The 14,163-nt window shown below is 39.6% G+C and overlaps 1 protein-coding gene across 4 annotated transcripts in view; it reads left to right on the top strand.

Annotated features, from left to right (window-relative positions):
• The window catches only part of EYA4 (EYA transcriptional coactivator and phosphatase 4), a 159,798-nt gene that overhangs the window by 18,415 nt on the left and 127,220 nt on the right, over nucleotides 1-14,163 (top strand). For 3 of the 4 annotated variants that reach the window (XM_082481522.1, XM_082481520.1, XM_082481521.1), the window contains exon 2: nucleotides 1,436-1,537. In XM_082481522.1, the coding sequence (XP_082337648.1) occupies nucleotides 1,505-1,537 (33 nt within the window). In that variant the 5' untranslated portion in view covers nucleotides 1,436-1,504. The remainder of the gene's footprint in view (nucleotides 1-1,435; nucleotides 1,538-14,163) is intronic. The other variant, XM_082481523.1, reaches the window with a different exon arrangement.

The raw sequence follows: 14,163 nt of genomic DNA, 5'->3' as shown, positions 1-14,163 counted from the left end.
CGTGTGTGTACGTTCTAGGAAAAGCAAAGGAAATTTGGGGAGTTATGTTTTGGGGGTATGGCAAGTAAGTGGCACTTCAGACGAAGAGAGGGGGTATTTACAGGGCAACGTAAGGGGGTGGATGGGGATATGTGGGCGCAATGGCTTGCAGCTCCAGTTCCTTTCAAATGTTCTGCAAGTGCCAGGGGAGCTATACATTGTTTAACCTCAGGTAAGTAATGGTTACGTTTATGCAGGTTGGAGTAGCACAAGGTACAAGCGCTTGCTGGTCAAAAGTTAAAACAAAGATCCATAGTATGTTTATGTTATTGGGCATACTCCCAGGTAGTGGTTTCTTGGGGTGCCTGCTGATAAACAAATCCAGGTTGTTTGGGTTCCTTAATTTATGTGTTTACATGCTGTTGTGGGTTTTTTTTTCTTTGAAATCATAGAATCATAGAATGGTTTAGGTTGGAAAGGACCTTGAAGATCATCGAGTTCCAGTCCACCTGCCTTAGGCAGGGACACCTCCCACTAGACCAGGTTGCCCAGGGCCACTTCCAGCCTGACCTTGAACACCTCCAGGGAGGGGGCATCCACAACCTCTCTGGGCAACTTGTTCCAGTGCGATGATTAATATTATTATGCTTATTGTATATATGAAATAACCTCGGCACTTGTTTTGTTCTAAATTATGGAGATTTGCATAACTCCAAAGTGGATCTTTTCTGAGAATGGAGATTGTAATATAATTCTGTGGCTTTATAGTTAAGGTTACCGTAATCGTTAGTCTGCAGAACTCTTAGAAAATAGAATTTCCGTATTGAAAATCTCAATATTTGATGAGAGTGAATCGCCCTATGAGAGAAGGCATAGACAAAGCGGATAATTAGGGCAATGTCTGTCATTTAGCGCTTTGTAGGGAGTTGCTTGTTATAAACCACTTCGTGTATTTTATTTAATCCTAAAGGAATTTAATGGACCTTAGAGAGGGGCCTTCATGCTGATAATTGCATAATAACCTTTTCCTGCCAGAAACTTAATGACTAAGAGGTTATCATTAAATGTGTATTAAGCAGTTTTGTTCAGTGTTCCATAATTGTCTTTCTAATATCTTCTCCCAAGGGTTATCTTTTGTTGTCTACTTAAACAGCTGCTTGTATTAAACATTCTAGCTTTTTTATTGGTTTGTTTTCATAACTATTTTTTCTTGCCGTCGTTGAAGAATTATCGTTTGCGTTCCTGTTTCTGTTGGTGTGTTTTAGATACCTTCCCAAAATAATACTGGATGTGTTGAAACAGTTTATATGAAATTAGGCTTCGTAGAAGTCGAGGAACTTTGCTGCAGATTTTAGTGAAACCACAGCCTCAGTTAGGGTATTTGTTTATTGCAGATTTGCCTGAGAAGTGAGGACCACAGACTAATGTTAATTTTTTTCTCTTCTCTTTAATTCAGACTACTGAGCTGTAAATTGAAGGGAAGATAAATTCTGCTTGTGGGGGAAAGAAGGGTGAAAGAACCTCCATGGAAGACTCTCAGGATCTAAGTGAACAGTCAGTAAGTACGAATGTCGCTAAACTGAACGGAATAAATTGAACCCTGTTCAAGTTGTGTTTGGAGGGATTTTACTTCAGATCTGAGAATTATAGCAAGATCTGGGGAAAGCTTCTGAGCTTTTAGATTCAAACCTTTTCTTAGTTCATACATGAAATGCGTGGTTTTAATCTTTTTTTACCAGTTGAAGGTAAAAGATCATAGTTACATAGGAGTTTGCAGAACTAGAGTTGTTGGAGGGCTGATGGAGGTAATTAAGGTACACGGGAAGAATAAAATGTTAAAAACTTGCCCGGTGGTATGCCTTGTTCAAATAATTGTATCAAAATGTATAACCATAGTGGTCTGACAGTTTTGCCAAAGCAGGAGCTACCAAAAATGCAACGAAGACATTTCAGATGGTCAGGCTGTGGCAGATGGCACACGCAAATTTTTTCAGGGCTCTCTTGGATTTCAAGGGGACTGTGAGAATTGGCAGTATATCTCCCTGTCCCGTGTCAGAGGGAGATTCCGCTTGTCATTGGTGAAGTACCTGGGAAAAACAGGGTGGACATTTATTCTCTTTCTCGTTTTTCCTTTCCTTTAAGGATGTGGTCTCCAGGCTTCCTTACCACCAGGCTGCAGTTCTGAGGAGGCAGCACGCTCCGATCAAATTTAAAGTTGGCTGGGCTTGCCATCCAAAGTATTGGCTTTGCTTTTAACATCTTTATTTCTAGTGGTCACAGTACTGGTGGATTTTGTGAGAACCATGATCCCCATGAGTCTCAGCTTGGGGTCAGTGTATTAAAGATCAATAAAGGGATTTCATATTTCTATTTCTGACATGCTGAAAGCGGTTATCCATGTAATAAACTAGTTTTAATATCTTTTTTTATAGCAGAGACTTTATAGGAAACATAATTGCAAGGAACTGAGAAGAGCCTGCATGTATTTTTAAACTGTCAGTAATTTACTTTAATAAGGAGTACTCCTGACTGTGTAGCTCCTATCTGAGACTTTATTTTGGACCAGAGTTTTATTGCTGATTTAAAATGGTACAGAACTGGAAAGCCTTAAGAGTGTCTTAAGTCACCGTGGTGGCGCTACTTGGGACAGCTGCACGTATTTATGCATTTAAACTGTTCCCGACCAAAACTTTAGAGCATGTAAAAGCTCCATGGTTTCATAATTTAATAGAGTTTTATAAAGGTCATAAAAGATTAACCAGAAGTTCTTCTCTCGTAGTCTGTGAAACAATTATTCTGTGCAGTATGCATAGTACGGTTATCAATAGGAAGTAGATGAGCCAGTTTAGCTTAGTTCAAAAATGTGTTTTCATAGTAGTGAAAATGTTTTTGCATTGCTGGATGCTTGATGAATGCATACTTCAGTAACCATTTTACTACCTTGTTGTAGTCTAATTGTCCATAGTTACTAGATAGCTTTATGCTAATGTGTGAGCACAGTCTTGCAGATTACAAATCGAGGTGAAATCTGTGCCACGTTGAATACGGAGATAGGATTTGCTGTCTTTATGCTATTGTTAGTGTCACAGAAGATTGTGATTCAAGACAAGAGTTTGTTCTTCTTACTCTTTGCTGAACGGTGGCAGAACTTCAACCCAATGGGTGGGAAGAGTCCCCTTCCATCCCTCCCTTCACCCAGGTGTACACCCAGACTAAGATCTCACCCAGGTGTTGGGCACTGTCCTGGGAAGAGGAATTGTGGTGAGCAGCCCATCTGCCTAGAACAGATGCTGAACCTTCATTTCCCCACTTCAAAAGCCTTTTCACTGTTATACCATGGTTAGACTCCAAGTTTTAAAAAAGAAAATAGTGTTTCTGGCTTATTTCTTTAAAAGCTGCAGGGCAGGACTGTGGGCTAGAGATCCCAGGTAGAAGGGGGCGTTCTCTAGCTGAGGCTTTGGTGGTTTAAGCTCAAGGAACTGTGCAACTTGCTGCGGGTGACCCTGCTCTGGCAGGGGGGTTGGACTAGATGATCTCCAGAGGTCCCTTCCAACCCTGACCATGCTGTGATTCTGTGATTCTGTGAAAGATGTATATCCTACAGCCCTTCTGCTTGTACTGCCCTGGTGTTTTGTAGCGGTTAATGTGTTTTGTACTGGTTAGCTCTGGGCAGTTTCTGTTCATCATGCAGGATTTCTGGCTCTTGACATGTTCAAGGAGGTACATCAGTCTGGCTTCAGGGTTCCTCTCTGGGAGGTGGGTGCATGAGATTTAGATCATGGAAATTCAAGGAGCCTAAGGATCTAGCCGCTGCTGTGAGCGTATTAGATTGTGTGAATAAGCATGAATGCAAGACCCGTGCTCAAACTTGTGCTGGCACCTTGCCCTGAATATTATAGTTCTTGGTTACTTGAAAGACTGCCTGTCTCTTCAGCCGAGATGGGCTAGAAGGTACTTGCTGTTGGATAGGATGTTTGATGGACGGTTGAGTTTTCTGAATAGAGAGAATCCTTTATTGAATTAATTTCCCTGGGCAGTCTAAGAGCCTTTCATCCTTGGGAAAGGAAGCCACGTACCTTTACCTTAACAGGGTTAATTTTCAAGTTTTATTTTAGAGAAATTATGCTAATTTCTGTAAGTAGGTCATCCCCCTGAAGCATAATGGACCATAGTGCAGCTTTTATCGTGACAGTGTTCTCCATAATTCTGAGATCCCTACTATTCTTCTAACTTGAGTTTTCGTTGTTTATGCTGTCTTCTATTCTTTTAAGATAAACTAATAAGAAACAATTGGTTCTATGACTCCTGTCCTTAAGCTATATCACAGTCAGGTGAAACTGATATGATCATAGTTATGAGCAGTTCCACAGCCATCCCTGTTGCCATATAAGAAATAAACTCAAGAAATAAGCGGTGACAGCGTGACCACATGCTGCTTCAGAAATCTAAGTGCACCCCTGTTCTCTGAGCCTCTAAAGAATTACATTTGACTGAATTGAGCAGCTGCTGTGTTTTCTGAGATGCCAACTTGATTAGATGTAATATATACACCGTTTATTGCATTATGTCACTAATTTATTTATTTTCCCTATTTTTATTTGTAGTAAATTGCCGTGCCCTGCTACATTTTTAAACCCTTGTGCGTCGACTGACCAGAAGTCAGTCTCCTTGCTTGCTTGTCGTGCCATAGAGCCTCTGCGCCCAGAAATCTGTCGTGCTTGGTTTCCTTTGCCTTCTCCCCCCCAGCCCCACGTGGCAGAGGTGGGGGAATCTAGTCTTAATCTGGATTGTACAGTGATCAAAGAGTCAGAGTCAGAGTGGAAGTTATTACACTTCATTTTTCCTGTCTTTACATGCAACTGCATCGGCAAATAGCTGTATTTTGAAGATCAGCAGGAAAATGATGCAAGTTACTACCCGACACAGAGGAGAGCTGGGGTCCACCAGGTACGGTTGAGAACCAGGGAGTTCCTGCAGCCAGCATGGAGCGGGCTGGGCTGGGGCTCGTCGGTGGTACTGTACCCAACGGTGGTGCGTGTGTGCGCGTGTGTGTCCTAAAGAGCTCACAACACTCTTTTTCTTTCCCAGTTTGGATGCAGAATATGCTTGTACATCATGCATAGGAAGGAAATTTGTTTATGAGTATCCTGAAAGAAATGGAAGAAAATAGTAGAATGTGTATTTCGCAGACAGAAGAACATAACCAAATGGTCCTTTTTATGTTCTGGTATAATGTCTGTCACCATGTGCGGGCTGCTACTTATAAAGTGAAAGGATACTTAAAGCCACGTGAATAGGTTTTATGCAGAAAGACGTAGCTAGGTAAAAATGTAGTTTTAATAACTGTGCTTGCCATAGATTTTATACTCATTAAATAAAAAAAAAGTAGAAGATATAACAAAACACATTAGATTTTATATTACTATTATTGCTATTGTTCCAAATAAATGTGCTGATTTTTACTAAATTCTAGCTAGAAATACTTTTTCAAAAGATGCATGTTAAACATTCTTCTATTCAGTTTTGAAATGGGAGAGAAGGAGACTTTACAGATCTTGTATTTATGAAGACTCTAGCAATTGGGAGACAGAAGTTTTTTAAGACTGGTCTTGGAGATGGTTAATGAAATGATAAATGTTTGGCACCTAAGCAGTCCTCTGTTGTGCCTTGGTATAGCAAACAAACATAAGATTTTGAGAACTACAGAAGTTTTACACTCTTTATTTTATCATCTTCGAGTCGTTATTTGCTGTTCAATCTGTATTAGTAGAAGAAAAATAATTTGGCCGCTAACTTGGTAGTTTAGGGTTTCAAAGGGCCTTATTAGAAACTGGTGTAATTTCATCCCTTGGCCCTTTTATATAACAGCGTGCATATTTAGATTACTTCATTTTAACCTAGAATTAAACAATAGATTGCAGTGCTGTAGGACAGGACACTAGCAGCTGTGAGGCTAAACCTGAATGAACAGGTTTTCATTTTTGTGGCGTTCGGACAATCATCCCCATTGTGCCCTGGGTAAGTTATTTGTTTTTCATCAGATTATACAGACTATCATGTCTATTACTCGCATTTATGCCCTACTTGCAGCTGGACAACCTGGCAACCTTTTCGGACGGCGTTGTTTCCCCATTTTTGCTTTGTTTTAACGTGAGAGGGTGTGAGATGTGATCCCCTCGCAGATCACTTTTCAGCTGTGGCTCCTCCTCTGTCGCTGGAGCCCCGTGCCCGCAGCCCCCGCTGCGGGGTGGGCAGCCTGCTCGCCCCAGGCAGCCGCGGCACGGGGCTGCGGCTGAAGCGCCTTCCAGTGAAATGAAAAACAGTTTAAACTATTTTTTTTTCACCCAGGTTTTATATGTCAGTCGTACTTTAGAAGACTGTTCCGTGCCGCAGCATAGCATGGTGCGGTTCTTACCTCTGTGGCATCTGCCTTATGAGGAAAGGCTGCGAGAGCTGGGACCCTTTAGCCTGGAGAAGAGAAGGCTGAGGGGAGACCTTATTATGGCGTACAAGTATCTAAAGGGTGGGTTGAAGGAGGATGGAGCCAGGCTCTTTTCAATGGTTCCCAGTGACAGGACGAGGGCAATGGGCACAAGTTAGAACACAGGAAGTTCCGTTCAAATACACGGAAAAACTTCTTTACGGTTCAGGTGACAGAGCACTGGCCCAGGCTGCCCAGGGAGGTTGTGGAGTCCCCTTCTCTGGAGGTTTTCAAGACCCGTCTGGATGCAGTCCTGAGTAACGTGCTCTAGGCAATCCTGCTTTAGCAGGGGAGTTGGACTAGATGATCTCTAGAGATCCCTTCCAACTCTGAAACTCCGTGATTCCGTGATTTGTAGGGCTTGGAATATTACAGGCAATTCGTCTTGTCAAATTAGTGATGTTGGTTGAAAGAAACCCGTGGAAGTTGTCTGGTCTACCTTCTGCTCATGAAATGCTGGCCGTATGCACGCATATTTCACTGTTATGAAAGCAACAAACTACATTAAATATCAGTAAGTGGGTACCTTCTGAAGAAATTACAGGCTTAGCAAGCAAAAAAATAGTTCCCTTAATCAGTGATTATTTGCTTTTAACTAAAAACAATAATTGAAGAAAAATGCTATAACTTGAAGTCAGTTAAAGTAAAAGAAAATCAGCTTGTCTTTTCCAAGGTGTATCTCAGAGCATTTTTGAGAGTTGCTTAGGTATTTTATTACCCCCTTTCTATAGACACAGAAATTGGCACAGAGAGATGGCTTGCCGCAGATGGTCTAAAATTATCACCCACTTTGAATTACAGTGGATCAAGAATACAACGTAATACCATAATTCATTGTCTGTGATCTAATAGGGGAGTATAGAAAATTGACAGGGCTGAACTTTTCACATTCCCACAAAATCTTCTTGTCAAGGCCTGAAACCTGGGCCAACTTAGACCTTCTCTGGAATTTCAACAAGGGTTTATTCACCAAAGAAAAGGTTTCTGTATATGCATGTATACATAAGATTTGGAATATATGAGCCAGTCTAATAAAAGGTATTGCCTCTCCTATATTATATTGCCTCTCTCTTCTTTATATTAAATAATCAGAATCTGACAGACACATTTCAAGCTCTGCAGATGGATTTTGCTTGTAAGATAAGATACTTGTTCAAGCATTTAAAATGCCAAATTTATAAATGCTATACTTTAAATTGATTTCAATATTGTATTTTAACTTAGAATTACTCACAATATTTCCAAGGATGTCCATGTCAGTCCTATCTGTGAAAGCAAAATGAAAATATAATAATTTCCTTAGGACAGTGATTGTACATCAGCTTAGGCTTCTGATTTTGACAATGTCCAGATGACATTAACATGTCCAGAAATGGACATTTCTTCTTCAGTAGAAGCAGTCAGAGTTTTGTAATGCACACGAAATATTTGACAATATGACAGTGAATCAGTCTTCTCTAGCCTTTTGATTTTGTAAGGCTAAAAGTCTGGTGCTTTTATGTCTCTTAAATGACTATGTCTCTATTTTCATGGGAAAAGTATGGATTACACTGAACACATATTTGGTTTATTCTCATTTGATTATTGGAGAAAGTTGAGATGCAGCAGTGTGCTGAAGAATGTGCGGGACTTAAGGGATGTGATTAATTAAGCCCACTGAAATCAATGGGATTTCTCATGTGCTTTAAGTTAGGCACGTGCTTAAATACTTTTCTGGAAAAGACTTGGAAATGCAGTACAAAATAAAAGCAATTATTTCAGAAATATTTTATTAGCAAATACTTCTGAATGATTTGTGGCTATGGCTAATATTTGTTCAGCATCATATAACGGTCATGGTTTCTTTCTTCTCCCTGTAGTAACTTTTCTCTGCGCTCTGCCTCAGTATCTGAGTGGTTGACTTGCAAGTCAACTGCTGTTGAAAAAGAGAAGAATGACAGGGAGAAGTGTTACATTTTTAAACAATAAAATGACACTAGATGAAGAATCTAATTTCATATGTCTTAAACATATTGAGCACATGCAGACCCATTAAACCACAGTCACATCCTTGTCCTCCTTTATATTAGGTTAAATCTCTAGCAGCTTAAAAGAGGAAAAGTGTTGAAATGTTATGGCCACAGTGAATGGAAATAGTTTTGCCATAATAAAACTTAAGGCAGAACTTGTCCCAGAGGATGCCTGTGCACTGGTGTGGACTGGAAAAAACATATCTTTACAGTAAATAGCAACATTACAATATTTTTTTTAATTGTTTAAGAGGAATAAAAGTAGCAGTTTAACAAGGCCAAACATATTATGGTACTATATATGTATTACAAATGTAATAGTTTTAGTGTGCTCGCTATGCTGTGTGGCTTTCCCGACCAAATTCTGAAAGAAGTTTCTAAGATACTACTTCCCAGAGCCAACTGACATGCTTTTTTAGTGCTAATGGAGAATAGGTGTAGGGTTTACTTTTCTCCTTGTGAAAACACCTGCTGAAGTCAGAATTTGGTAGCATCAAAAGGAAGAGCATCTGCCGCGAAACAGATTTCAAAGTGGGGACTAAACACAGCGGTTTTCTTCTTGGGCTCCTTCAGGCATCCTGCTGGGGCTCATTGCTAAGCTCAGGTGTGTGCAGGTTGGCATTCTCAGCTGTATTTTCGGTATGCTCTTTGCTCTACATCCCACTAGCGGGTGAGGTACAAGGAAGGTACTTGAGAGAGAGTCTCCGATTCAGAGGACCTGGAAGAAAGGTGCATTTTGATCCTTAATGCTTCTTTGGTTCCTTCTCTTGCCCTGCCTCCCATCCTCAGCCCCCACAGACTCTGGTCTGGAAAATACTGCACATAGAATTTTTGAGGCATATAGGTTATAATTTGATAAGGCAATATGGAGCTGAAGTGTTAAATCTGAATCTTAGGTTAAATATAGAAGAATTAATGTTAACTGAACCTGATTTTTGCTTTGGGGGAATTGTTGGTTTGGTTTGGTTTTTTTTTGGAAGCAGTAACTAATGGGATTTCTGTCATGAAATAAATCTTTTATAGTGCAAATCTTTAGTTGTTCCCGATTCTGTGAAACAGTGTTTGGCACTACATTTTTCATCTTTGCCGCTGGGCCATATGAAATTTTTGTTTATGTGATTCAGTCAAAGTACACAAGGGAAGGAGTTAAAGCAACCCTCACATTTCTGAAATGAAAAAGAATGGTTTTCTTATTTCACTTGGCAATGCTGTTAAAAAATTAGAACAGGTTTTCAAGTCTCAGTTTGTCACGCAGTCACCTTCCCTGTGGGACTGCTCATGGCTTTGTACTGAGATGCCTTGAGGTGCATATTTGAGATTTACATAGTAACACCCACAGTTTGGGAACCTCATGTTGCTGGATGCAGCAGCGTAGGTACTAAATTCCTCGTTTAAAAGAGTCAAACTATGGTTGTAGTTCAGAAGCCAGCAGCAAGTAATGTGTGCTTCAACCGGTTTAAGGAATTCTTTTTACTGAGTCTGTGTAAATCGAATTTGTGCAGTTCTCAGCCCAGATAGGATTCTGTGCAGGAAAGAGCTTGTTCACTAAATGGTGAACCTCTCAATGGCTCTCAGGCAGTTAGAAAAATCTCTGCTTGCGCTTTTTTCCACCCATTGAAAGGTTCTTGCTGTACGTGTTAAAATTCTTCCGGTAGCCTGTGCCTTGAGTGCAGCATGTTGCTTCCCAGCAGTTCAGGCATTCAAGTGGAATGGGATGTTATTGCCTCTCCTCTGCTTTAGCTCATTTTATTTTAGATATGAAGTAAACTTGATAGTATGACAATTTTTGAAACCATGAAATTAAAATAATTCTGCAATGAAATCTGCGGAATATTTCCATCCTTTCAGCAGGTTTTACCATCAGATGGAGCAATGTGTTCTATACTTAATGGAGTTAGTTATCTTGTTATCATGTGTTTTACATCAACCACTAGTAATTGCATTTATTTAAATAACCTGGCAGGTATTGGCCTTGAGGGACCTTGACCCATTATGGGCATTTGAGCTCCACTTGCTTACCTGCTAGTCACCATGGGCTGTTCCAGGGTGCTTTTAATCTCATGTATTTCAGGAACTGGGTTCACTCAGCCTTCGCTGCATTGGACGCAGGAGTCTCTGTTCTCGGGGGAGTACAGCAGATAACGAGAGGGAATGCTGTGTACTGTCAGTCAGTTCCTCTCTGCAGGGGTTTAACTGTTCAGGAGCTTGAATCCAACCACAGTTTACCTTTATATACATTTAATCGGTTTCTTGTATACTGAGTCTTGTATACTGAGTCATACATTGAGCTACTGGCTATCGTCTTCCGTTACGTATCTATTATCTACTTTTCAAGTGATTAATTACTTAGGCTAATCTCAAGTGCCAGCCATTAGCACATTCACGTATTCAGTTTATGTTAAATAATCTTAAGAGCTGTATGTGCTTATTTCTTTCTCAGTACAGTCTCTTCTGTGTAGTTGTAGTGGTTCTTGTAGTGGTGCTAGAGCTTTGATGGGCTACAAACATCCGGACATCCTGCTCTGTAGTCTGTTATTTAACTGCTTGTCTATCATGTTCTCAAATCCATTGCCCAAGTTAAATAGCTTTGATAATGAGTTTTCATGTTTTTTGAGTACTTCATTATATAAGTAAGGATTAACCTGTAGCCTCTGTGATGTGGCACCTGTATCTAGAAGATTCATAAAAATGAAACCTATTCTATCCCCTTTTCCCATAGCTTTGAAGAGGCCTCATATCTTCAGGTTATTATTCCAAATAGAATGCATTTGTGTGTTTATTAATAAATGTAGTAAACGATGATTTAAACCATATTCTTCAGGGCATCACAAGTGAAAATCATTGGACTTAAAGGAGTTGATACCATACTGAGTTTTGTGCATGACTTGCTTTTAAGTCAAGGAATTCAGAGGTTAATTAGTTGAAGGAAATTTTTACATTTTTCTTGCAAGATGCTAAATTTAATCTGGAGATAACTGCAAAGTAAAATTGGCAGTAAAGGAAATAGTCTTTGTAAGACCAAGGGCAGTTATATGATGCATCATTGGTTGATCGTTCATAAACTCTTCAGTTCTTTCTTGTCAGTAGTAGAGTTCAATAGTGCTTAATTTTGATGAAAGCAAAGACAGACTGATAAGATTTTCCTTAAGCGTCAACATTGGCCTGAACTTTCCAGGTTGAAATAATATATAATTTTAATTTAAATGGATTGAATTAGCTAACATTTTGAGAATCATGTGCTGAACTATTTACTGGAAACCTCTAAGTTCATGTGATTTAAACCGTATTTTAGGATATGCCTGTGGTAGCAGATGTATTACAATAATAATGGTACGCATCAGCTGCTTTTCTGATGCTGTTGGATGTCTTCTGTTTTGGACATTAACCGTATAAAGTGTTCTGTTGAAAGTCCCGGTGTTGAGCTGTGATAAGTAAGACTCTGAATAATTGCTTACATCCTGCTGAATAATTGCTTGGACATCCTGCCAAATATAATCAGGTTTGAAGAAGTGACTTATTTGTCTGCGGTTGATAGATTTGGAAAGTCTACAGACCTGCTTTATGTTTTTATCTAAATGCCTATGTATTGATAAAAGAAGACTTAGAATTATTTAGAATATGTGGCGTTTTACACATTCTGTAGCCATGCAGCTCTAGTTAACCTGTTCATGTTTCTTTTTAGTGTCTACAAAAATTGAATACGTATATAGAGCCTGATCCCAACATAGTTACTTGTGTCACGCAGCTATAAAATTCACCAGTTGTTGAAAGCCTATCAGTAGGGTGTCAAGCAGAGCTACTGTGCAAAGAGCTTATGTGAGCACTTAAAAAAGGAGAAAAATAGGTATGTTTAGATTGTACTAATTGCTGCTTTCATCTTCTGTGGTGTATGGGAAATTGTATATTTTGTCAGACAGGGAAATCTTGGTGCAGTCCACACGCTAAAATACATAATGATAAAAAGCAGACTATAATGGTCAGCAAGCTTGTACTATATATTCCTTCACGGATGAATGAATTTCTCATGTTGATGAAGAGCCTACTGTGCATCAGAAAGACCTCTGTAAAGTTTTATGTCTAAATGTACTTCCATTTTTAACTGACCTTGCAATAATACTTGGTCAGTGCTGACATGATTGTGGATCTGCAAATCGTGCTGCAAAATTCACCCAGTTTACCTGTACGAGTGTGGAGCTAACGAATAACTAATTATTGCAGGGGCAATGCTCTATTCTTTGCTGTCTGGGTTCACGTGACATGATGTTCATTGAAGAGGAAGGATGCCAGCTGGTTGTAAAAGGGCTGGAGCGTGGCTGCTTTAAAATCACCGGTTACAGAAACCCATCTGGCATGTCCTAAGAGCAGGAGCTGACCTACTAGCTGTCCTCCTCCGATTTCCAGCGGTCTCGAGGGACACTCTTGAGGCCTTTAGCGAATATGGGATGCAGTGTCTAACCAGGAACGATGCGGCATTTAAAAACATCGGAAATTTTCAGCTGGGTGTTTCGCAGTGTTCAAAAATTATACTTGATGCTAGCATAATTTCAGAAGAAGAATAGAGAAAGTAGCAACATTCACAATCAAGAGTGTATTTTTTAAAACATTATCTACAACGAATACACCATAAAGGTCAGGAAAAGGAAAAATGAAAGAAAGAAAGAAAAAAACCAACACAGCTGATAAACCCCACTGGAAATCTCCACTTTATTATTCTATGGAAGTGGACATTTCCCTTTCTGGAGTTTGAAACTTTATTGCCGTTAGTAGTAGCCAGTATTCTTCCCGCAGACTTTGTCTTCTTCCAGTTGAACCATTCCCTGGGTAGTGAGAGGAAGAAAATACAGTAAAGTTTGGTTTTCTTCATACATAATATTTTAAGCTATTGTTTCAATGCGGAGACTCGTTTTGTGAGTTTGGGCTGTGCATGTTTTGCATTATTTCCTTTTTATGCAGCGCTAGTTACCTGGCCTCTTGGACTGGAAGGATTTAACTGGAGCCACCACCGCTTAAGCACGGCAATACTAAAATTCTTTCTAGGCTAGGCTCTCCTGTAACTCTTAGCAAAAATGGAAAACATCAACAAGGTTGTTTATTTTACTGAAATACTATGACAGCTTTGAATTGCTGTAACTTTTTCTCACCTTCTCTTTTGAAGCAAGGCTCTAGTAGCAATGGCACATGTTAATTCCTCTGAAGAGAAGGATTGCAGTGGATAGGTCAGAAACAATGTTTGAAGTGCAGAAGAATGACACTAGCATTGACAGTTTTATGTGGAATGTTTTTCTCAACGTGCAAGAGGTGTGTAAAGTGTTGTCCATACCCCCATTTGTGTATGACAAATATTCTGTACACTGTACTGTTGAGACACGGTGTTGTTTCTTCATGAATTACATTGAGACATAGAACATGGCTAAGTTACATAGGTGAAAGGTGAAGCCTTTTCTCTATTTTAATTAACATATAATACTCATACCATCTTTAATACCTTGCTCAGTTCTTTTGAAAGATTTACATTTTCACTGAGGAAATTTTTGATGGAGAGTATACAAAGGAATGTATAGGTTATGGGTGGTTTTCTTGCAAATTTTTAATGCTGAAAGAGAGCAAAAGATGGAAAATAGCATCCGTGGGGGAAAAGAATAACAAAACGTGGAAATTACAATTGTGAGGATACTTTGACCAAGTACATACAAT

The sequence above is a fragment of the Vanellus vanellus genome, assembly GCF_965231255.1.
Source record: "Vanellus vanellus genome assembly, chromosome: 3".
Classification (NCBI taxonomy): domain Eukaryota; kingdom Metazoa; phylum Chordata; class Aves; order Charadriiformes; family Charadriidae; genus Vanellus; species Vanellus vanellus.
This window is presented reverse-complemented; position numbering and strand designations above follow the sequence as displayed.